General features: G+C 47.4%; 1 protein-coding gene across 3 annotated transcripts; it reads left to right on the top strand.

Annotated features, from left to right (window-relative positions):
- The first annotated feature begins 2,636 nt into the window (after positions 1–2,636).
- LOC135399633 (organic cation/carnitine transporter 2-like) lies at positions 2,637–23,164 on the top strand. 3 transcript variants are annotated; one of them, XM_064631354.1, is made up of 11 exons: positions 2,637–3,687; positions 5,544–5,709; positions 5,779–5,882; positions 7,821–7,975; positions 10,710–10,878; positions 11,220–11,367; positions 12,815–12,906; positions 14,275–14,489; positions 18,351–18,532; positions 20,950–21,046; positions 22,947–23,164. In XM_064631354.1, the coding sequence occupies exons 1-11, from the start codon at positions 2,729–2,731 to the stop codon at positions 22,955–22,957; spliced, it is 2,298 nt and encodes a 765-aa protein (XP_064487424.1). In that variant the 5' UTR covers positions 2,637–2,728; the 3' UTR covers positions 22,958–23,164. The 3 variants fall into 3 exon arrangements, with proteins under 3 accessions (XP_064487424.1, XP_064487423.1, XP_064487425.1); XM_064631353.1 differs by having other exon boundaries at positions 20,910–21,046; XM_064631355.1 differs by lacking the exons at positions 7,821–7,975; positions 10,710–10,878 and having other exon boundaries at positions 20,910–21,046.
- The last annotated feature ends 1,510 nt before the right edge of the window (positions 23,165–24,674 follow it).

Genomic DNA, 24,674 nt, shown 5'->3' with positions numbered 1-24,674 from the left:
CGGGAGTCCTCTTCGCATCTCGGTCAAAACAAAGGGTGAGGTATCTAAGTTTAACTTGAATTCGCGCATAACCAACAATGAAGTGAGAAATTCATTGGAGTATTAAATCGCCATCAAGGTAGTGTCCGTGTTTCTTACTGCTTTGGTTTGATGCATGCATCGTAAGTGAAGCTTGGGCAGTGAAACGCTATTATTTTTTGTCTCTTCGGAAATAAAATGCTCCGTGCAACCTTGGTGGTGGTGGTGATGTTGAAAGGGCTTGCCGTGCAACCTCCTGCCAGGGACCCTTTGCGGACATTCATGCAATAAGACCGCAGTGAAAGGTCTAGCAAACTGTATTTTACTGCACGTCAAACGCAGCACATGCATGGACAGATTCCTTTAAAATCCGACGATCAGTATTTGCACCCTTATATCTGTTTTTATTTTATAGGTTCGTTCGTATTGTTTTGTTTTATTTATGCGTGAGCACTCCTTCTCTGATTGTATTGGATAATGAGAGATAAATCGGGAACTTGATTACTGCTAGCAGGTATTAAAGTGCACAACCCAGTATTAAAATTATTTACTTCTCCTATGCTTGTCCTCCGGTTGACGATCGCAGGATGTACGCTAATGGCAATCACTGGAAGCTCCTATGATGACAGCCTGTGGACCTCCTCTGTTCATTCCATCACGGACGAGGACGTGATGACACTTTGAGGACATCCTGAGGACCGCGTGTGTTCTTGGGGTAGAGACGATGTTTGAGGACCCAACACGAATTATTCTAGTTGTTAGTGTGTCACGTCCAGTCTGGCAGGTTCCAGGATTCGAATCCTTCCCCCGCTTCTTCCCGCTCTTCTTCTTGTCATATAGAAGTTGGCTCACGACGTCCCAAAGTATTAGCTATACATTAGTCTCATGTTTTATTCAACATCGAGGGGGATTGCATCATTGTTGTATGCGTCATGCCAAAGGTGCTCTGGTTCTATGAGGATTGGTCGACACAGCAGCCATCCATTGACGAGGGCAGCCGTTTTGTGGAAAAAATGTGGAAAGTCGGCCGCCTCTGCTATTTTTGTTCGATAACTGGTATATTGTTTTTCAGGAAACGATAGCCACTGTCACTGCTTGTTATAAAAAAAAAACATTGACTCGACGCACCGAGCAACGTCTCTTATCACCAACCTCAAGCGCTCCTTAACTGCGAGGAAAAGCGTGTATTGTTTGTGAGGGGGAATCTTTTGCTTGGTCGCAGTGCCACACTGTCTCGCATAGAGCACTGCACGGGCCTAATTTTCAGGCCCGGCTGATACGGCCCGCAGCCGGCCCGAGCCTGACGTCTTCTATAGACTTCCAGCCTATGCCCGGCCCGAGCCCAGCCCGTACCCAACTGTTTCCATGCCCAGCTGGTCCCAGCCCGCCTCTGCTCTATGTGTTCTCGAGGCCCGGAGGCGTATTTTGATTTACTAAAGAGCACAGCGCAGCGAAGAAAAGGACGCAGCTAGTTTGTGGAGAGTGAGGAGGTACACTTGAACGGAGCGGTTGTGTTTCGCTGCCGGCAAGCCACTCTGTGCTTGGTGCTTGCTTGCTTGGGAAGGCAGCGCGCAGGCGCGTGGGATATGTATGTACCCTGCAGTTCAAGAGAGACTCACCTCCGCTCTATTGCACATGCACCGGTGTTAGTTCGCCTTTCTCGAGCTCTCACGCGAACGAAATGTATGTCGGAACACCTAACGTAAGTGACCCTCGTGCCGGACTCTCATGCGAACGAAATATGAACTACGAACTTAACGAACACTTAACCTAGCTGACCCTCATGCCGGACTCTCAGCGTACCCGCTACACCAATCATCCCCAAATGTGTGTGAGTGTACACGTGAAATCCAGACACATTACATGAAATAAGCATGATCACATCTAAAAAAAGTGATAGTTCTCAGATGAGTTTACCACGGTATCACATACCCAATGAAAAAAAAAGGTGACATGAAAATTCAGCTGTCCAGTCTCGTGAAATATATTCGCGTACATGCCAGACCATGGCCGGCGTTGTCAAGCCCGTACCGGGCCCGTATGCAGATTTCATTCCTCTTTCTGGAAGGGTTAGAGGTAAATCACCAGATGCAAGCACAGAATTCCGAAGGGAAGATGACCCCGTCCAGGATTGCAGAACTGTAGAGTTACGAGAGCACGTCGTAGAGAATCACCCCTCTGTCACAGAGACGGTTCCTTCCCTTTTTTGTCACAGATGAGGCATTCTACGGAACGGCTACTAGATACACGCTTCTCTGTTCACCACAAGCCGACAACATCGACGATTTGCGACTCTATCTACCAGTGTCATAGAAGTGTATCCCATTCCTTCGAAGTTTTGTCTGTGCTTGAAGGCATTTATGGTAAAAGACGGAGCCGATGGGTTGATGGGTCTCCTTACCGGTTGATTGAACTGGTCCCTGTTCGATAGCACAGTTCACCCAGTCACAGTTGGGCCAGTTGGGCCATTGATTGCCATTGCGCTGTGCGCCACCCTTCTGAAGCAGCAGCAGAAGAATAATCTCGCTTAGCGACTCTTGCTCCGAGGACGAAGAAGAAGAAGACTCTTAGAGGAACAAAGAGAAGAAGAAGAACCCTGGCCAATCGCCCTGTGTGACTTGTGGCCACTGTACTTAGTGTTGGAAGAAGAAGAGGAAGAACAAAGAGAGGATTCCCTTGCTGTTCTCTGTTCTTGCGCCAGAATAGGACGATGCATTCCAGGTCTCCTGCGGTATGCCGCACTGGGGGCGACACTGCAAGTCCGACCGAATTCTTCTCCGAATGTTCAGTTTTCGCAGACGCTATAGCTGCTTCCCCTCCTTGTGACTACAGAAGGACTACGGAATATCCCGTGCCCGTTGGAACGCCATCAACTGACGGGCGGGAAACAACATCATTTGAACCACAGCAGGCTCGCAGCACTGCCCTCCCTACACTGTCCAAAGAAAAGAGGCGAGTGGGATCGCATAAGGCTCGCAAGAGAACACGCACGTCACCCGAATTGCGTCATGTACCTCAGAGTGAACCGCGGAGTTCGCCTGACGAATATCTAACTTGTACATACGAATCACCGAATGGCAGAGATGCCCCACAGAAACATGAGGAGGGGCCTGCTAAGCCTCGTAGTATTTCTCCAGTATCAGGAAGTGAACCATACCACTCATGCGATGAACCATCTACACCACGCAAGGCTCACATGGAACCACGCGCATTTCACACACAGGATAAGCCACAAGAACCATCAGTCGTTCCCGTCGTTCTCCAGTCAGCGCCCACAGTGAGCAAGACGCCCAGCAAGCACGATCAATCTGCAAGTGCTGTGATGACACCTTCGAGTACCAGTGTGCCTTCATCCACTCAAAGAAGCAAAACCCGCGTGACAATGCAATGCCCTGATCCAGAGGCCACTGAACGAATCATGTCATCAATTGCACAACATAAGGAGTTTTCCCGTAGGTTTTCGGTGAGATCAGCTTCTATCACGGATGTTGAACAAGAGTACCGCGACGGTGGACGCGATGAACTGGCTGATATGCTTGGTACCCATGGGCCTTATCAACGTAACACTTTCAACTTCAGCTTGTTGGTGGCTTTCGTCCTCCCTTTCCAAGCAATGATCCCTCAAATCCTTGAAGCTGAAGTTGATTACTGGTGCGCACGGCCAACAAAGTAAGTGCGCAGTAATTCTCCGCGCCTCTTCCCGTGGACAGATAATATTCATAAGACAACAAATGACCTCTGTTACGTAAACTGACTGTTGCGGTATAGAGCCTGCATGACTTTGCTGTACCTGACATATTGCGCTCATAGCAGGGATGTGCTTATATTTTTGTAGCCATACGTCAGTTTCCTTCCTTTTACGACGTTGCTCACCTTGCTGAGAAGTGGCCGTCGATCCACTCTTCGGCACACTCTTCGACACCTCTGGCCTCGCGCCAGTGGGTCACTGACATTGCTCCCGCGTCTATGATTGTAGAAGTTAACCCAATGCTCGCTCTATGAGTGCCACGTAACATGTCTCGTTAAGATGCGGCGTAAATTTATCAGATGTGGTTCAATGTTGCTTCCACTGCTCAGCTATGTTACCGCCTGCGACAAGTGGATTCCCCAAGCTGCCCTTTCCTTTCTTTTTCTTAATAAACATATCCCCCCCCCCAAGCTGCCCTTACTATGACAACATGGGAAATCTGGAAGACTCCCTCAATTGTCCGCTGTACCATCCTAGTAGGACTACAGTTCGTATCTTGAGACCAGCTATACTCTCTACTTCTAACTATATTCCCAAATTGCTTGTCCCACGGTCAAATCTAGCTCACTAATGGACTGTACTAAAAGCACTGCTCACCTATCTGCTTGGACATGGTAGGGATTCTGTCTTCGTTAAGGTGGATCGTTATATTAATGCATCAGCATTATAGTCCTCGTTACACAAGAATCGCGGCGTGGTCTGTCTATAGCACTGGCGTGGCGCGCATGTGTAGTGAGTGGAGAGGGAAGGAGAGGGCGCGTGGAGAGTGCAACGCGCGGGGCGCTCGGCACGGCAGTGCAGCTGTGGTTGTCGACAGGTTCAGACGTGTCTGCGTGGACGCGCCATAGGTTATGAAAGCTGTGCGAAGCAGCTGCGGCGACAGAAGGCTGTGAGGCGGCGCAGCCAAGCTGAATCAGAGTAAGTCAGGACGGCTCGTTTGGCTGCGGATGCTGTCTTGCATCAGCGTTGTGTAGGGTCGTGTGCAAGGTTCTGTAACGCTTGTGAAGGTTCGTTGAAGGGTTGTGTAACGCTGTGAAGGGGAGGGGTGTACCTCGAAACAAAGTGATCGAAATCCCCATTTCAAAATAAACTACTGTAAATAAATATTACCTGACTATAAAATGTGCAGTCGCCCGCGGGAGACTGCCAACGGCAAACTGAGACTAGCCTGGACATAGATGTGCAAACACTGAATTTAGTCTAACCTAATGATAAACGAACCAACATGCTGCGCTCCGTCGTGCCCGCCCTGTTCAGCCTAACACTTGCTAAAATGTGGCTTTCGTTCGCTAATGCGACTTGGACAGACATCGAAAACCCGTGAATTTGAATGGTTATATAGTGATGTTACGTTGTTAAACACGGCGTATCCTCTTGAAGCAAGCGAGCATTCGCCTTGATTTTCCTTCAAATCCGCGTAGGCGGTCGAGGGAGGCAATGGGGAGTCGGTCCTTCATAAACTGGACAAGGGTCCCTTGATAACGCGGTCAGCCCCCGGGTGGCGCGTGTCTTTGAATGCGCGGCCGATAAAATGGTCGTCGGGGCAGTATCGCTTGCGGGGCAGTTCCCGGGAAGATTTTTCCTAAAACCATTCGAGAACGTGAATTTCGAAATCGGGGATTTCGCGACTGGGAATATCGAGGTCCTCCGCTCCCAAAGGGTCTTCAAGCTCTAACGCATTTCTATCGAACCCATCGATGGGTCGACCATGATTTTCTTCACCAGGTTACCTGAAGCAGTTTGAAGATATACATTATTGCGTTTGCTCGCCTTGCAGGAACATCAGTACTGACCTGTGGAAGGAACAGATGATACCTAAAGAGAACGGAGAGTACAGCAAGTGCGAAATGTTCGTTTCGTTAGAGAACGGCTCCAAGGCCACGACTTCCTGTTCCAGTTGGGAATTCGGCGTAGCGAGCAGCGGCTTCACCATCATTCAGGAAGTATGAGTCACACAGTTATTACTCTTGTCTTAGTCCTGCCTTCAAATCCGTTTCCTTCTTACTCCTCAGTTCGAGCTTGTGTGTGAGAAGGCCTGGATGGTTCCAATGAGCTCATCCGCTTTTCTGGTCGGAGGTCTTTGTGCTCTGCTGATAGCTGGACCCATATCAGACAAGTAAGCCCTTGGCCTATACTCTGCTGTCGAGACGGACCTGGCTGGCTTATCCAGAAAGCATATTTCTCGGCTTGTTAATAAACATGACGTCACTCAGTCCCATTCACGTTATATTCGCTCATTGTGGAGCTTTATACCTCTGTCGCACTGGCATCTTAATGATGTCATTAATGATGATTAAAGCTGGGTGACGTTAGCAACGTGCTCAATGACCATCGGTTTCCACAGCATTCAGTCTGTTTCGTGTGACGCTACGCGCGATTCGTCCTTCTCCGTCTTGTGACTGCCTTATGGCTCCATAGCGATAGCCAATAATGCAATGCACAGGCTCCCATAACCAAGGACACGAATACGTGTGCCAAAGTAGAACCATACTGTGGAAACTTACATTAGAAGAAGAGCGAACTTTTAGGCTTGTTGGTATATCATAACGAGGCAGGGAAGCGCAAACGAGAAGACATAGACTGACAGAGACAACATGACGGGCGCTTAGTCTCAGTCTGGGCGTCTGTCAGACTGTCTTTTCTCGTCTGCGCTTCCCTGCCTCCTTACATAACACTTTACGTTGATCCCATAAATATGACATGCGTGGAAAACATGTGGCTGCCATATCCAGTGCCACAGTCAGCAGTGTCGAATACGTGCTGCATGCTTCCCATCATAACATCCCGAAACGTAACCGAGCTGCGTCAAACGTTGAAATTTAAAAGTTACGCTTGCATAGGATGTTGGTAAAACGAAAAGAACCCAACTAGTCTCTCTGATCAGCCGTCATCTCTGCGTCTGGCCACGCTTCTGCACCACTCATTGCCACCGTTGCTTCGCGTCAACGCGAACAACGAACGCCAAGCCATTGTTCGGATGCAGTGATAGTTTGTCTAGGGATGACACGTTGCCCTTATATCATAGGACACCATTCAGCCCTAAATTCTTGGAAGAGAATACGTGGCAAGACACGCAGTCACCAAGGACATTGCAAAGGCAATCGGCATATTTGGCAATCGGCATGATTTCGATATAGGTACGGCATAGACACAGCATAGTACCGGCTGCGTTCAGAATGCAACTAAGTCGACGATCGAAGACGAACGCAGTGAGTGACTGACGTCGTCGTGGAAGGCCTCGCGCATCCAAAACAAAAATGTTTCGAAATTTGCTGTGACGGGTGATAAATAGCGAATTTTCGTGTACGATCCCGTCGGAGTCGCACACAACCCACTGTACCCAAAGAGAGCAAGAATGAACGAGTCGACGGTAAGGCATTGGTGCCTCAAGGACACAGTCCGCTACCGTAAGGTCATCGGATAGCTTAGAAACAGTCTTATCCCGTTGTCCGTGCGATACACATAACTCCTTGTTAAAGCCATCTCCGTGACCGATTTTTTTAAACGAAAAATATTATTATAATGGATGCGCATCACCCATTCTCGCCTCATCTTAGTTCGCGTGAGTTACGCATAAAAATGGTAATTTCTAGTTCACACGTTAATAAAACGTCTTGTATATACAATACAGAGCGCTGTTAAGTGCGCGTTGTGCTCCATTGGTACTACTTGCGAAACGTTTGGTAGGCTAATGCTTTCTATATGATCTGAAGAAGAATGACATGGGCTCTCTTTTGTGTTGCTGACGAATACGCTCTGCCCTGCCTCTATTGACTGCGGTTGAACTGCATGAGGAAAACGAACCTGATGCTTCCACACGCTAGGCTGGTCTCAGGCTGAAAGAAACCGCATACCAAGTGTACTGCCCTCAGACGTGCGTCCCGTGAGCTGTGACGTCACCGAACATATGGCCAGCAAGAGGGAAGCCACGCTGCGCCAGATCCAGTATCACTGCTGGCCTTAGTGCAGATTGCCATTAGAAACAAAAGTGTCAGTTTTAAAGAGCCTGTATCACTGCACTCTAGATGCACCCCTAACGAATTTTACTCCGCAGGTACGGCAGAAAACCTGTAGCCCATACGTGTGTTGTGACAGCTGAGGTGGCAGCCGTATTGATAATCTTCTGTCGCGTTGTCTCCGCCTTCCTTGCAATGCGCTTTCTACTCGGCGCCGCTATGACAACGTTATTTACCACCAGTGTAGTGTTGGGTATGCTTCTGTTCTGCCTTTTCGACATAACATTTCTTGGCTCTTTTGCGTGTGTATTTACTTTGCCATCAGTGTTATGCAAAATAGGAAAGTTGTGTTATTCATCGGAAGCACAGGGACACCCGCTGTTGCCGTACCTAATGCCCACAACTGGTCCCTTATGGAAAAGTCATCATGCTGTTCTCGTTACACGTACTTAAAATAATAATTTTGAGGTCGTGCGACACTTCCCTGCGAGAACAAAATAATCAGATGAGCGTACTTTCACTGGTGTAAATTCTACTATGCTCAGAGTCGACATAATACGGTCTAGAAATGGATTATGCAGAAGCCGAGACAGTGAACTCGAAATAAGAACCCTTCATCTGTGTAGAGTTAGATGACCGGCATTGAAATTGTAAGAATCATAATGATTGCACACAGCTGTATGTCTTTCATCTCCATCTTGTAGGCGACATAAGACTTCCGTCCTGCTGCCTGTGGAAACAGTGCAGCCAGTCTGCACAACATTAACAGTGACATATTCCCCATTAGCGGCGTGGATTATCGGAAATATGGAAATTTTCACCTGGATACTTTCGGACAGCAAGGAGCACTGCGGTGTTGCCTTGTCACCCATTATCACTGTGTTTCTCAAGCCTACCGACGATTTCCCGTCGTGCGTGTGCGCGGAGCTCGGTCTGGCGCATATGAAACAACACTTTTTAGGTTTTTGACACACCTTACTTCAAACTGCTCTCTATCATATCTATACCTTTTAACTAGTCTCCGTTCATAGCAGAGCCATCACGAGACGAGTTTGCGCCCAGGGCAGCGCAAATCTGAAGCCCCCCCCCCCCCCTTCTTTCCCGTTGACCTCAGAAACCCTGTAAATAAAGAAAAGAAAACGCTTATTTGATCGTGAATTCAAATTATTTTTATTTCCGCTTTATACTTCCAAACCAACCTGCCGGGGCCTGCACTTCGGCGCCCTCTCTGGAGAGGGCGGTCGGGCGGTTGTCCCTCTCGCACCCCCGGCGCTACGGCTCTGATTCATAGCTTCATTTCAAGAAGTAGCCTGGAAATCCAACTTTGACAAAAGCAATACGTTCAGCGTTTAATGTAACAAAATCTACACGGCGGACGCCCTTCCGAACATGTTTTTGCTGTATGGGTTGCCGTCACTACGCTCGAGTTTCGACAGCTTTCCTTCTTGCGCGCAAAGTATAGTTAAAAAAATGTAGAAACGAACTAAATTTTTCACACCCCTTTCAGTGTGAATTGGGTGTGTTATATCTAGCACCCTTCTGAGTGTAGCACCTACACCCTCAGCGAAGGGAAACTTTTTCACGCCCCTCTGAGTGTAAATAAGGTGTGTTATAACTACACGCTAAACTTTTACACCCCTTTGAGTGTAAAGTGAGACCGTCATAACTGATACCCTCCTGATTGTAAGTTCAAGTATTAAATGTTATAACTACACGCTAAACTTTTACACCCCTCTGAGTGTAAATAGCGTGTGTTATAACTACACACTAAACTTTTACACCCCTTTGAATGTAAAGTGAGACCGTCATAACTGATACCCTCCTGATTGTAAGTTCAAGTATTAAATGTTATAACTACAAGCTAAACTTTTACACCCCTCTGAGTGTAAATAGCGTGTGTTATAACTACACACTAAACTTTTACACCCCTTTGAGTGTAAAGTGAGTGCATCATAACTGATACCCTCCTGATTGTAACAGCTACACCCTCGAGGCTGGGTGCAATAAAATGCCCCATCAGAGAAGGGTGTATACACTAAACTTTTATGTCGGCCCCAGCAATATGTGTTTTATGTAACATATGCCATATGATGGAACCACTCACCGAAATAGCCCAAAAGCGATATTTGCGTTGTCTGTTTTACCTTGTAACGCCCTTTTTACACCCTCATAACTGCAGTCACGGTGTAGGAGTTACAGTCGAAGGGGTGTTAGTTATGAAGAATCAAATTTACCCTTAAGATGGTGTAAAATGTTTAGTGTATACATCCAACCTTGAGGATGTAACTGTTACACTTCGAAGGGTGCTACTTATAACACACCAAAAACAACACTCAAGGGGGCGCAAAACATTTATTGATCAATTGTGTGGAGACACCCATCTTTTACGCCGTATTTTGTTACTTTCGGCTTTAAGGGTATAACTGTTACACTCAGACGGGTGCTAGTTATGACACTAAAACCCCACTCAACGAGGTGTGAAAATTTAGTGTGTGTGTTGCCGTGCATAGTGTATGTTGTAACGTAGGTGTGAGATCGCTGTCTCTGCACAATACACCCTTCCCCGGGCTGTAATACGTGTGTACTCTGGGTGTATTTGCGCAATTACACCTTTGTACGGGTTACTTTTAGCCTGGTACGGGTGTAAAAAAAAATTACTGTGCATCTTGGAAATGTCCACGCAACATGACCCCATTTGACGGATGAACAATAAATATTTGAGGAAGAAATGGCTGTTGCTAGGGCCTCATTACCTCATCCTGTGCCGTAAACATCTGTCCAGTTGTGAAAGTCAATCTTCTGGGTTCCCATCCTTGTAGCAGTGTTTTCGTGTTCCTTGCAATCTTTGAGCCCGTGTGGACCGAGAGTTGTTCAATACTTTTCCGTAGGAGCGATAGCGCCGGGTATCGATGTAAATTTTTGGGAACCGAACTGCCGGGGGTCGAGCTGGATCATTTTGGCGTTCTGTACGTGGCGTCTCTGCGCAGTGGTTGAAGTGATGTCTCCGGAGATGAGAAGCATTTATGGCATCGGCGTCCTGATGGGGCAGTCGGTAGGAGACGTAGTTATGGCGTCCCTGTCCTGGCTTGGCATCAGTTGGCACTCGGTTCAGATTCTGGGACTCATTCCTTCATTCATGATGCTCCGAGCTTATTAGTAAGTAGATTACGCCAATCCTTCCATTGCTGTTCCTGTCTTACGACGTACTACATGGAACACATGATGCCTCGAATCCTGCGACAACTGTAATAAGACTTCGGTATAGAAGCTGGCAGTCTTGCTGCTGATGCGACTAGGCGAAATGTGTGAAATGTGATAGGCGATGTGGCATTCTATCTTGGGGCGGTGCCTATGGTAACGCGTTGATATCTCTTCTGCACGCTGTCTGGAACACATTGCCTTTCCTGCAACGTGCACCGCTAACGGGGCTCTGCCGCTGCTGATTCGATCCAAAACGCAGCCACGCTGACAGTAAAGATGTATTCCTTGCATTTTAGTAACATAACGGAGTCCCCAAGGTGGCTGATCGCGAAGGGCCATATCGAAAGCGCTGAAACCATCATCCTGCACGCTGCCCTCATGAACGAAGAAAACACGCTCGAAGTCAGGAAGCTTTGGGCACGCATGAAGAGGGACATCGACAAGGTGGGCTCGCTGCTGTACTAGCCGCCGTAATTTCTTGTCATGTGCCGCGTATAAACCAGTTCACGTTCCTGTGAATACGCAAAGGAACAGTGAAACGACAGTTGGATTGGATTGCTCAAGATCTTGCCTGAATATCCCAGCACTCGGTCAGGATCTGTGATGCTTTCAAAAATACTTGAACTGAACGTTGTCATGCCACTGGCGGAATCGAATTTTCTCCTTAACTCCGCGATAAATAAGCAATGTGCGGGGTGCCGTGACGCGAGGGGCACAACTCGATGTGCTGCCTTGACGTACGGAGCACAGTGTGATGTATAGAAGCAGCGTAGGGAGCAGTACATTAAGCTAGCCTCTCTATCGGCTGTCCGCGTCAACCTCACTTATCCTGATGGATATGTGACACGCGCTACAGGCGAGCTACGATTATCGTTTTTGTTGAAGCCCGCATGTTGCATCTCGTGAAACGTATCCCAGCCAAAAACTTGCCATGTATGGAAGGATGTTTCAGTGCCACTTTAAAGTGTACTACGAATTGAATCTCGCCCCTTCAGAATCTTACCTAAGTTGTGCAGTTGCAATCTCCATGTCTCATATTGTATTCTCCGAAAATACTGTTTCTCTGTGCGAAGTATCCTACAAGAATTTGAAATTTTGGGCAGTATGACGTCATAGGTGTGCAATCTGCAATGCGTCTTACAACGTTGCTCCTCAAAGGTCGATTTCGGTCTCCTCCCCATAGATGCTAGCACATTCCCAATGGGCCTGTTAAGTGGCTGCTTTGAAGCGCGAGTGTTTGGTACTCATACCGTTAAGTGGTTAAGCTCGTACTCCGAGTTTCGTACGCGAGCGCGCTTTTCATGCCCGAGCCTGTGGAGAGTGCCCGAAAAAGAGGTATCGTGCTCCGTCGCGTGATCTCTTCCCTCCTCTCCACGAAAGCCAAGAAAGAGAACGCAGGTCGTAGTGCGGCAGCGGAGCAGAGAGAGAGAGAGAGAGTAGAGAAAAGGAGAAAGGGAGTAACAGCAGCATAGTGAGCGTGTGCAAGCGTCCAAGTGCCGTTTAATAGCTGCACCTGGAGCACGAAACTCGGAGCACACGAGGAGGAGTAAGGGAGCAGCTACTTAACGCGCCCAATGTTGAAGGAACAGCGAAGACGCTCCCGCTATTGCTAGGAGAGAGACACCAACTATCGGTGACGTCACCTATTCTTGAAGATTCCGTATCTATGAGGGTTCCGCGGCCTTTTTCGAAAATCCGTGGAAACATGCATATGTAACTCGACGCGTTTGTATTTTGTGTACTGAGTCTTTTGGGTGAGGTTGATTTGTTAGACGGAACACAATACCGTTTTTAGTCATTGCGACTCGTTAAGATGTGCGCCATTTTCTTTTTCTTCATTCTCCTTTTTTTCTGTTACGTACCTTACTTTTTGTTTTCGCACTTCTCGCAGGACGCTGCGGTTGAAGGACAGGGCGGGTCATCACGAGACTTCCTCTCTTTGCGCGAACGCTGGAAGGACGCCATTATCCTGTATTACTGCGCGTAGGTATCATTATGGTTGTACTCCGCTAGAGTAATCATACACGAGTTGTATGGCGCGCTAGAGTATTGAGGAAGAAATAATTGCTATTTCTATGTGTTGTAGTTGGGCATCTTCATGCCCTTGGATACGCTTACGCTTTGAGCTTTCATATTAGAGATGCGACTGCCTCAGCTAGTGGTTCCCGTAGCCGCGTCATGCCGCAGCGGAGGTGCTTGTGGCAACCGATCGGTATCAGTGTTCCCATAATCGGTTTTCATCGGTTTCCTGAGGTTTGTTGTAAAACTTAAAATGTAGATTCACGTCGGCGCAAGTAAATGACTTTTACATTTGCCTGACGTAACTTGAGGCAAGGTCTTGTAATCCCTTTCAATTCCAATAAGGCAGGTTCAGTTTAATACCACGGAATGAAATTTCTAGGAGTATTAACCGAATCCTGAAATATCGGCGGTAGTCGAAGAAGTGCGTTGTACAGCTGCGGGTTACCTTAGTAATAACACTGAAAAAAAATGTGGTCTGGTTCCCGAGCGCGAATACACCAACCCTTGAGGCCATGATTCTGTTAGTTTAACGTAAGTATTTTGTTCAATTAACAGTCTGGCAATTAACGCGCTGGGAAATGAGACCGAATTGTTTTCAGTGTTATTATTAAGGTTGATCGGAGCTGTACATTGAACCTAGTCAGTCCATAAGAAAGAGTTTGGTGCTTTTTTATTCTCTTGTCTCATAGTACTATGTGACAGTGTTGGAAGTGCGGTCTATGGGTTGCGGAGCGTGTTAAACGTCACCCGTGGCAACCAGAAGTCACTTCCTGCAATGACAATTAACAAACCAATAGATTATGTCCCAAATAATCAGGGCCTAATGCCATCCCTGTCATTTGCGTTCCCTCTAGTGACACCTATACTGACGGCAGGAGAAGCGTACTTAGACAGCCAAAATCAGAACAAGAACGTAAGGTTGGAAAATAAGTGAGATGACAATTGTGTAACAACAAGAGTACAGGATTAATTTTTGCTCTTGAGGTATACTATGCATACGTGTAGTGCTTCAGAGGCTGGTAAGCCGCATGTACTATGAGCAACACTACTGTTCGAGAACTGTTAACCCATTTGCTTGCTTCCTTTGGCGATATCTCGCTTACCCCCTAAGTCAAGATCCATCCTTTGCGCTCTACTCTTTCTAATCCGTCCCTCTGAAAGACCTGACACAGAAGGAGAGATATTTTGCCTGTTCTTACTCCGTAAATCGGAAAATACTTCGTGCAGAACAGACGAATCTGCATCGAAACCATCCACGCATTACCCTCCCGTTGTTATTTACATGATTTGGCTTTGGTATTTTAAATTTACAATGTTTCCTACTTCCAGGACAGCTATCTCTTTCGCCTACTTCACCGTCACCATACGTCTGCGCAAGCTCTCTTTCTTCCCTAACTCGCTGCTCATCTTCACGTCCATATTCGAAGTGGCCTCCGAACTGAGTGCCATCGTATTCGTGGCGAGATTGGGTCGACGCACGACGGAAGCTACGAGCCTGTGCTGTGCAGGGATCGCCTGCCTTACAGCTTCTCTACTCTCGGATGGTGTGTAGATTCAGGTGTAATTGTTCAAAGGACGCTTACGTGAGCTGTGAAGTCCCCTCCACCATTTTTTTTTCGTTCTTGGCTGCAGAATATTATGCTCTTGCGCAAGAACGTGCTGTAGCGAGCGGGATAATACCTCATCACACGGGCACTCCTCAAGGATAATTAAAACTAATGGCCATTAAACATGCGCCACCATGCGTACAACGTGCCAACCTGCAAGGTGCTGTTGACACGTTGCCACGCTTGGTGACACTGCGCACATGTTCTGACTTCTGACTGTGCATGCGAGAGGGGCATGAGTCTTTGACATAACGACGACGCCACGACGAAAATTATGTTGCAGAGCACGCTGTCAAATCAAGGATAAACTACGTTATAATCAGCCACTTCAACGGAGTCAGGCGATTGGATTATACTGTTCTCGGAATAGACTTATCTTTTCTTAAACATTATCTTAAACATATTCCCGTCTATCAAAAACTGGCTAATCAACGACGTTGTGCAATAACACCCGCATGCAGTGCGACGCAGTGTCTGTAGAAGACGAATTTTCAGTGGGAAATGAGCCCTCACGGCTGATGACTCAGATGATGACACAACGCACGGGACTGATTACGTTACGATAAGGCAGTGGGGCGGCTCACTAAGGCAATATCATGCCGCACCACTCGTGCCTGTTTTTTAAATGCGATAGCACTTATCAGTGAACCCCTTTTAGCTTTCTTGAGGCGAGGTACATCGCAGCGTCAGCCCTGCACCGATTGACCGCTGCTTTGAGATCACGTGTTCAAGCGCGGCAACACAATTGCCATGAGAGAGGGCCAGCAGGGTAACTTCGCCAATGGTTCTGGTGGTTGCCGTGATACAGGGAGTATCCCAGTGAAGTCTACTCAGGGATGCTCGCATGTTTTGTGTGGTTGGTAGTGCTCTTGCACTACCGCTAACGCTCTTTTTCTGGAAGTGCTAAGTGAAGTGCTAAGAAGTGCTGACGCTCTTGTTCTGGAATTGCGTTAGTACACCCCTCCCTCTTCTGTGCCACCATCAGTTCTTCCCCCTCTTTCCCCCTCCCCTGGGTGCACCGAGCGGCCACTACAGAGCAGGCTGACCTGCACATTTTCCCTACATCACCCCCACTCCCCAGCACTCGCGGGCTATAGTGGCTATGATGATGGCACTCTATGAAGGCGACCCAGGTTCGGGTGCCGGCTGTGCTGTCTGAGTAGTTTCTGGGTTTTCCTCAGACGCTTTGAGACAAATGTTGGTGCAGTTTGCTGTAAAGTCGGCTGTGGACGCATTATCCCCCTGCGATAGTCGTGACATTGAACGCCTAACTACAGCAACCAGTTCCATCACCACTGTGAGAGAGGGCGAGCTTCAGATGTGCCACACCGCTGTCGGCGGAGGGACTTTTCCAGTTGAAGTGTAAGAGTGTCGAGACACAGTGACAGCTGCGCGTGAGGTGGACTTCAGAGCAACGCGAGCTAAGTGGGCGAGAACGTCCCGCGAAAACAACGAAGGACCCCAGCTTCATCTGCAACGTAAGCGGGATGCGCACTAGAGCAACGTACCGTCCTGCAGGCAGTCCGACCGCTACTTAGCACTCTCGAGATTTCCGAAAATATGGTGCAACCGGCCAGGGAGAACGACAGTGATCATTGGGGCCTTTACAGCGCAGAGCTCCTGCACATATTACCTACATAGACTAACCCGGTACTTGCCAAATTCAACGTCCTTGCCTACTCGGAAACCTGGACCAACCAACCACAACATACCGAATGCTTGTGTTTCGTTTCAAATGCGAAGAGTGAAGACAACCGAAGTGCTGGTGCCGCTAATGGGAGTAATGACGAGGCTATCTCAGCCATCAAGATATTCACTTTCGAAGTAGACAAGGTAAAACAAGCTTTAGCCTATCTACCATAGCCTCTGCAGACGAAGCTTGTGACGCATGTGTCGTAGTCGTTGGGGGCGATGGACAGTAGAGACCTGTGAAGTGAAGCAGCTACCGAATACGACAACCACTACCGCTTGTCAATGTCCCTGACGAAGACACTTCCAGTACGAATTTTGGGAAGTTTATCGTCACTGAGTAGACGCAGATCGAAGACTTCCTTCATAAAGACCTCCAACCAGTTGTTCCGGGGCTTCGTAATGTCTGTGTTGAAGTCTCCCATGATAATCATGGCTATGTTGTTCCTCCGAAAGGTCCCTTCAAGTTTTCTACGAAGGTGTTGCTTGCAGAGTAATTGGACAGTTCGCTACACTCTAAAGAAAAAAGGTGTGTAAAGGTCAACATGGCGTCTGATAAAGGGTGTAAAAGGGAGGTAAAATAATTATTATATATCCAGATTGCTACAAAAAGGCGTACGCCCCACTCATTCACCGAATCACAAGCGATAACCCTGTTATTCGTGGCAGTGGTTGGCGGGCAACGTGTAATGCGATGGAGTTCTGTTTTGAGAGTGAGGTAGCAGGTAGAACTTTGCAATCTTTTAGGCACAACATATGCGACAACTATTACCTCCTAACAGGTGTAACTCCTCCACCCTTTTTTCTAAGAGTGTATATTAGAAGGAACCTCTTGACCTTTCCTTTAGAGGATCCCAGTGCAATGCATACATGAAATTCTCGGGTAAACATTAATAAGCCCCCGTCACGACTTTCGGTGACACGAAGACTTCCGGTCCTTCCGAGACTAAAGACGCTCGGAACAAGCCACCATGCAGAATGATTTCTTTCACTTTCCCTATTTGTTGAAAATGGGAGGCTATGCCTCTTTGTGGCAACTTGAATTGTCATAAAAAGGCGTACGCTGCCCTCTCCCTCCTCAAATCAGAAGCGATAATTGTATCAATCGGCATAGGGGTTGGCGCAGAGGGTGTCTGCTGCGAAACCGGATGTCGTTTTGGCAACAAACCGGAAGCGGTGTAGAAAGGCATTTATACCAGCAGGTTCAGGATGGGACCGTTCTTGTAGTCCATTTCAGCGACGCATAGCTGGAGTAACTTCGCCAATTATCCTGGCTGTTACTGTGGTATACATAATGGGGGCAACTGAGGCAGAGGGATACTTGTTTTCTGTGCTGGGTAGTTCGCGACTACCCGATTCTATGAGCAAGAGCAACTCCGCGACATTCCCACTCCTGTACCACAATCATCTTCCCCTCATCCTTTCCCCCTCCCTACGGTGCACCGAGCGGCCACCACCGAGCAGGCTGACTAAATGCTATCGCACTAAAAAAACATTTAGGGTAAACGTACCAATCTGTAGCATCTGGTAGCAGTTAAGTCAGTGTGTATTGCATTACTCTATGCTGAGCTGTTTTCCAATACAGAAGTGCACGCAGCCGTAAGTAACTTCATGGGAGTTCTAGTGTGAGAACAGCGCATTACGTCCAATATAGCTGCCACTAGGCTATATTGCGCACCACATATACAGGGTGTCTTTGTTTTACGTGCCATATATATTTTTATTAAAACTCTGAGAGGCCCAGATATGCCGTTTGGGCATCTGACATACCTGGCCTGGCGGACATCTTTCCTAGCCGGTCGCATCAGTGTTCGATGAGTAACTTATTAAAAACTGAGATGGCAGGATTCAAGACAGATTCAGGCGATCGTAGTCGAGAGCTATTCCAGATGTAGGTAGGCGATTTCGAAACGTTTCTGCGCTTCAAGATACGAGTGCTCAGTTTTTGTTCGCTATGAAAATGAGCCGAAACCGAAAAAGCGCGCCTCAAGAGCGCGCGTGAAATGCGCTTGCTCATTTTAAGAATGTCCATATTAATATGGCAGGTGTTTTTCAGAGATCATGCATTAGGGCTATGTTCGTTTGCATTTACGTGCTTTTGGGTTTCAGAGGTCCGAGTCATAAGTGTCGGATTGACAATGGCTGCTGTGACATTCATCAACTCAGCATACTGTATCATATGGTTGTACACAGCAGAAATCTACCCAACCGTCATTCGAAACACTGGGTTGGCCGTTTGCTACGCATTCTCCACATTTGGAAGTGCCCTTGCCTCCTTAACGGAATATCTGGTGGGTACCTTCTTGCATGATGCGTGCCTCACAGACCTGTAGTTAGTTTCTTACGATATTGACCACGATATTAATACACGATCAGTAATTTCGGGCTGTCGAGAAAGAAATGGTATGGAGGATGGATGGAGTGCAGGTTCTGTTGGCATAACAATTAAGTGCAAGTGTCAGACTTATTCTTACTAGCACTGGCAACACTTCCAATGCTGAATACACTACAAGGCTATTGAGAATAGGTTTGAGGTTCGTACTTCTTCGGCGTATCGGTGTTCGCGGATTGACGCAGTGAAATATGTACATGGTATTTTTAATCGATGCAGATATTTTTATACACAAAAAGGTAAGAGTACTACTGGTGCCTGTTGTGTCTTACACCGTATTGTGGAGTATTAAAGGGATAATTCGAAACGAAAAAGTGTTGCACGATATTTCTGTTACATATTGGCCCCAAATACCGGCTGTGGTCATGGTTTCCCTCTATCGTGATGTATTACGCGGAAATATCAGCTAATCTAAATCGAAACCACAGTAGGGGAGGCCAGAACTTCCCTTTCCGAGAGCGCCCGCACGAAGCCGACGCATGACGTCACAGGGTATGTAGAAGCAGCAGAAGTACGCATGAGTTGCGGCTGGTAATATCGGTGTAGGAGCAGTGTTCCGTCATGGCATTAGGCTATTACGACCCGGCATCCTATCAGACTTGTGTCGATAATCAAAGGAGGTAATATCTGCACCACCTTCTATATTCATATCTCTGAGTCTTCTTTTTGCGTAAGCGTCCCGTTGAGTTAACATAGGAGCATGGCCGGGAAGAGCGCAGCAACAGGGCGGCTCTGCAACACTTGCCGTTCTTGGAAAGCAAATAGCTGGTGCATCAGATGTGCTCTCATGCAGAACATATTAGATTATTAGAAATGGTAGGAACATATGCTGCTCTGTGTCGAATTATTCCGCTCCTTCCAGTCTTTGGGAGCGCTGCCTCCCACTGGCGGCCACGCGCTTTTCACTCTCGGGAAGCGAACATCGACTTGTTGCCGCAAGTTTTGATGAACCAACTCGCGCAACCTCTGTTATCACTTATTGTAGCACAAAAAGCGAGAAAACTACAAGGCGTTGAATGCACACAAGCACAGATCAAGTGGACGCATACCTAGTGAGACAGCAGGACCGCCCAGTGTTGCTTGCAACACATTTGTGCTGAGCCGCCGCTCCCCATACTTCAAAAATCATTTTTGTGACGTCTGCGCCGTTTTCAGCCGAAATATTCCGTAGATGTGTTCGAAACATGTCAATAATCGTAAGAGCAACAGCAGAATGGAACCGATTCTCTTTCGTAGTCTCCCTTCAAAGGATCACCCAGCCTTATTCCTTCATTCCCAGACTTTATTGTCCTTTTTCACGTGCCGTGATGAACATATACGATAGAAGCGACACTACAGTGCAGTTTATGCCAGCCGGTTCTACGGACAGGCAGACATTTTGTGCAACAGGTATCGAGTATGTAGCTACCGTAATACTAATTATCATTGAGCAACTTTTAAGTTAGTGATTATTCGGCATACATTTATATACGTTTATTGTGCTCAGTAAATTCGTGTACTACAATGTTGCCAATCAGGTGTAGCCTCGTCTTCGTTAAACATTTATTAGTTGCACTATGGCTCTCAGTTGGTGAGATTCTCACCCTTGTGGGAGAGCACCTTGTGACATGTGACATTACGACTAGTTAATGTTGTCAAATACCTATCCGTTATCGTTTACCGGGTTCGACGAGGCTTCCAAATGAAGGCTGTTGAGGGAATCTAAAATATTTCCTCTGGTGGCTACTTCTGCGTGGACTTCTCAAGTTCCAGGAGAGAAAGCATTGGGACCCCTTATTTTCCCTCTTACACGCACTATTTCCGGAGTCTTTGGTGTACCAAGCGATATAATGGAGCCATTCGCGCGCTTTGGCACGTACTTGCTCATACATGTATGGCAAGGCACGCGTACTAAGTCACAAATGTCATGAAAGACTTCAAAGCCAGATGCAGAGGTATTTGGCATGAACCTGTCTCTTGTAAGCACGACATCCGTAGCAGGTACCATGGCGGATGGAAGAAAGCGGAACCCCCTCCTGGCGTGCATAAATTTTACTAGCAAAGGAAGTGCCTCTTAGGGGCAAGCTACCTGTTCCTCCCAAGGAGTTGTGACGCCAGCATTTTTTCCAGAGTGTAGGATGGACAAAACTTGCCGTTTTCTTCGCGCTAGTCGGGATAACTTGCGGTTGAACGCACGAAATTTTTCATCGAAGCTAGCACGCGTGTACCCCCAATATCCGGTACCTCTGACTGAACGACAACGCATAGCAAAACAGTTGTTGATGTAATTGTTGCAGACTGACAAGGACAGCTGGATACCTATCTTTATCGTGGCAGGTCTATGCATCTGTGGGGCGGTGCTCACCCTTCAACTCCCGGAGACCAAGGACACGAAACTTAAAGACGATGTCCAAAGGGTACAGTCCTTCTCCGGGTAAGCGGACACCCATCTTTTTGATTGTGCTTTTCGAGTTGATGCTGTTTCATTGTATTCCCGCGGCCAATAGTAAGGTGTAAAAATTGAAGGACCAATTTTATTTTCGACCTTGGAGAGTAGGGAGTTTCATCGCCACAGGCGATACTCTACCCCATTGCTGGATGGAATGGGGGAATAAAATAACGAGCCCCTTCACAATAACGATCGAAGTCCGATGGTGTCCAGAAATGTCAGAAGAGCTTTGAGCGCAGAGCGTTGCTGGGCTGGATTGGGCCAGGGACCAAGCAATTTCGATAGGGAGAAAGGGCGAGAGTCCAGCTGACGAAGAGACTCGGAGAGTGTGGTTCGGGAAGGTTCGTAGTGAGGGCAATGAAGAAGAATGTGCTCCAGATCCTCAAGAGCACCACAGTGGCAGCAGGTGGGAGAGTCAACTTGTCTCAAGCGGTAACGCCACTGAGCTGTAAAGGCCACATCGAGGCGCATTCGGTGGATTAATGCAGCATCTTGACGAGAGGTGTTTCGTGGCATGCGGAAAGCGGAGCGTGGGATCAACTCTGTTCAACATAGAGGGGGGAAGAATGTCGGTTGTCCGTTGGCGGGAAGCCAGGGGTGTCACTAGGCGTCGCAGAATGGAACCAGCACCATTGAAGGACCATTAATGTAATTAATGCGGCGGAAATGCGTTAGTACTCAGCCGATCCAGCCCGCTACCCCTGTTCATCTCTGTCCATCCCTAAATGTTACTAACTACACGACAACAGCGGCGCAAGCCTTCTTCCGCGCCGGCGGCGTAGTTTGAAACGCTGCTTTAGCTCTCCTGCTTTACCGTCTCCTTCGCCCGCTTTCGGCGCCGAGCAGGGGCATCCGCTTCTTGACGTTGCTTGCGTTGTTACTCGGTTTCAGCAGCTTGTCGCCTTCGCTCAGAATCCATCTTCTTTTGTCACCTACTTGACCCGGCACTCGTACTCGATTTTGAATTCAGCCCATACACGCCTTTCGTACCCGCAAGTTCAGACTCGCCCGTGTACCTGGTGCGCCACCGAGATCGCTTCCGCGGATGTCGTCCTCTCCGTGACGTCACCCCCCTGGAAGCGTCTTCATTGGCTTCCGCTTCGTGACCTACTTTCCCTTATCCTCAACTCTTCATTGTCCTCCTCTCTCACGGGGCCTACTTCCCTCTCTACGTTTTCACCTGGGGCCCCATTCTCGTCAAAGAAATGGACCTCGATTACTTGGTGTTTCGCCTGTCATTGGTCGTCACGCCTCCTTCACGTATCGACCAATGACAGGCAATGACGCAAAGTATCGAGGTACTTTGACGATAATAGGGCCCCTGGTCGACACTGACACTTTTGATGATGTTGATGATTCAGGTTTTTATGGCGCGCGGACAACTAAGGTCATAGTGCGCCAAACCTTTGGTGAAAAGACAATGGTGGACTGACACTTTTCCTCGAGACGCCGCTTCTATTGCTAAGGCATTAATAATACTTAACTAATCTAGTATAACAATAGTAGTAATTAGTAGAAGGTAAACGATCTCGTGCTGAGTAGTTAGTAATAATCACAGTGATATATCGCGGTATAGTAGTTTTATTCCCAACATGTGTTTCATATCACCAAAGTGTGAATTCGTCGGAACTTCAATAACTTTAGCATTAATTAACGCTGTTATACATGAGTTGCTCTTTAATCTTTGTTCATAATATGAGGTCTCCATACTAGTTTCTAGCCATGCGGGCCCTTCATGTAAAATGTAATTTCGGATACGCACGCATCAATAAAAGAATCTAAAAAAGAACCAGTCAACTGATTCTAGTCAAAACTACGCTACATTGCACGGCTCGACTTTGCACATGCGATTACTGACTTGACTTCCATACGACTTCCATTGCAGGTTCACTATGACACGATTCAGCGAATAGAGGCGATGGGCATCAACTCCAACATCAACGAATTTGCAAAATGTATCCGGGACATCCGCACAGTTCCAATTTTACGATATATACATATAATCACTATGAAAACGCGATGCTTAATTCAGAATAAGGCCGAAGCTCATTCGGTTGGGCCGTTTTACAGTCGTCATATATCAATTAAACGCATACCTTCTTCGTATGACCACGGCCTCGTTTACGCTGCGGTCTACTACCAAGATATTGTGTAGCCATTGACTGCCAAGTAAAAAGAAAAAACAAAAAACAAAAAATGCCAGGACACGACATGCAGTAACACTAGTCAGGTGTCTGAACTCAAACGAACTCAAACCTGGTAAGTTAGCGACAAAACAGCTGTGCGATCTAGATCACCCGTGACATTATCTATCGCAGTCGCCCTGACATACTTTGTTATTAATCTAACTCCATAGAAAGAATAGACACACACAGAGTGCAGAAGTAAATGTATTTGATTAGTGCCAGTTATTGGCAATATGCAATCAACACAGCAGGCGTAAGGATCAAAAGAGAAATAGCAGCATACAACAATCATATCTTACACACACTACAAGTTTTATACATGATAATATCTGAGGAAGATAGTCAGTCATGTGATGTGAAATGGATAGATTGATAACCCTGCGGACAGACAATCACGGCGAGCCATCACATTTCCCCGAACAGACACTTTTAATAAAGAACCTCCAGACAAAGTACGTACGGACGGTACGTACGGTATTATCCTACTTCAACCTATATGACAAAAATACATGTATCAGTGCTGCTACTTGTACCTGCGTCATATTGGCTCATTGTTGTAGTGGCTAGCAGAAGGAAAATAACTACCTTAATCCCATTGTAGCCAGGCTTGGGCACGTTACTACAAAATGTAATTGACTACCGATAGCATTACCCGTATTACCCACCGGAAAAGGTCACAGGTGACCTGTGACCTTTACACCTGTGACCCGTGACCCTTTACACCTGTGTCCTGTGACCTGTGACAGGTGGGCTCTTTGGCGGCAATTTTCCTCGGAAAACAGAGCCGTTTGTTGGGAGAGTTTGGCCATTCTGGTGATCTTTCGCCGCCCGGGTATGGGGGAGCCGCCGTGACGTCACAGACGTCATCGTTTCGCCCACTTGACCGGGATGAAAGGCGACCTGCGGCGGCAAGGGGGAATGTCAAGGCTGTGCCTCTGCTCCAAAATGGCGGAATGGGAGATTTCAAGGCGATAGCTCTGATCCAAAATGGCGCCACTGGGCTTGGCGCCGCCCATCGTGTGACGTCAAATGGCGCGCTTTGCGACAGGCTCCTTCCATTGGCCAAACTCTCCTAATAAACGGCTCTGTCGGAAAACTGTCAATAGCTATACACCTTCCGGACTCCGTCTGAGCCAAATGGAAGACCCGTCATGTGTTCGCCTTTCGCCAGTTTTGCAAAGTAATTGTGGAGCTTGCTATATGTGAGCATGGGGTTTTCTAAGGCTGGAACAAAACAAAAAACCTCAGTATGTGTGCCGCCGATATTTGGAACCGAGACTGTTTTTCTACTGGGTCATCCTAAGGGTACATGAGTGGGATAACGGATCTTATTGGCTCTCCCGCGTATACGAGTTACACATTTGTGGAACCACCTGAACTGCTACTAGTAGGCTTATGTATATGCACATATAAACGATGCTACATAT

Source organism: Ornithodoros turicata, chromosome 7, assembly GCF_037126465.1.
Source record: "Ornithodoros turicata isolate Travis chromosome 7, ASM3712646v1, whole genome shotgun sequence".
Lineage (NCBI taxonomy): Eukaryota > Metazoa > Arthropoda > Arachnida > Ixodida > Argasidae > Ornithodoros > Ornithodoros turicata.
Note: the sequence above shows the minus strand (reverse complement) of the source record. Positions and strands in the feature narration are given on the sequence as shown.

Coding starts and splice junctions, on each gene's coding strand:
- LOC135399633 (XM_064631353.1), top strand. CDS start 2,729: ATGCATTCCAGGTCTCCTGCGGTATGCCGCACTGGGGGCGACACTGCA. Junction 5,710..5,778: donor GCTTCACCATCATTCAGGAA/GTATGAGTCACA, acceptor CTTACTCCTCAG/TTCGAGCTTGTGTGTGAGAA. Junction 11,368..12,814: donor TGAAGAGGGACATCGACAAG/GTGGGCTCGCTG, acceptor CACTTCTCGCAG/GACGCTGCGGTTGAAGGACA.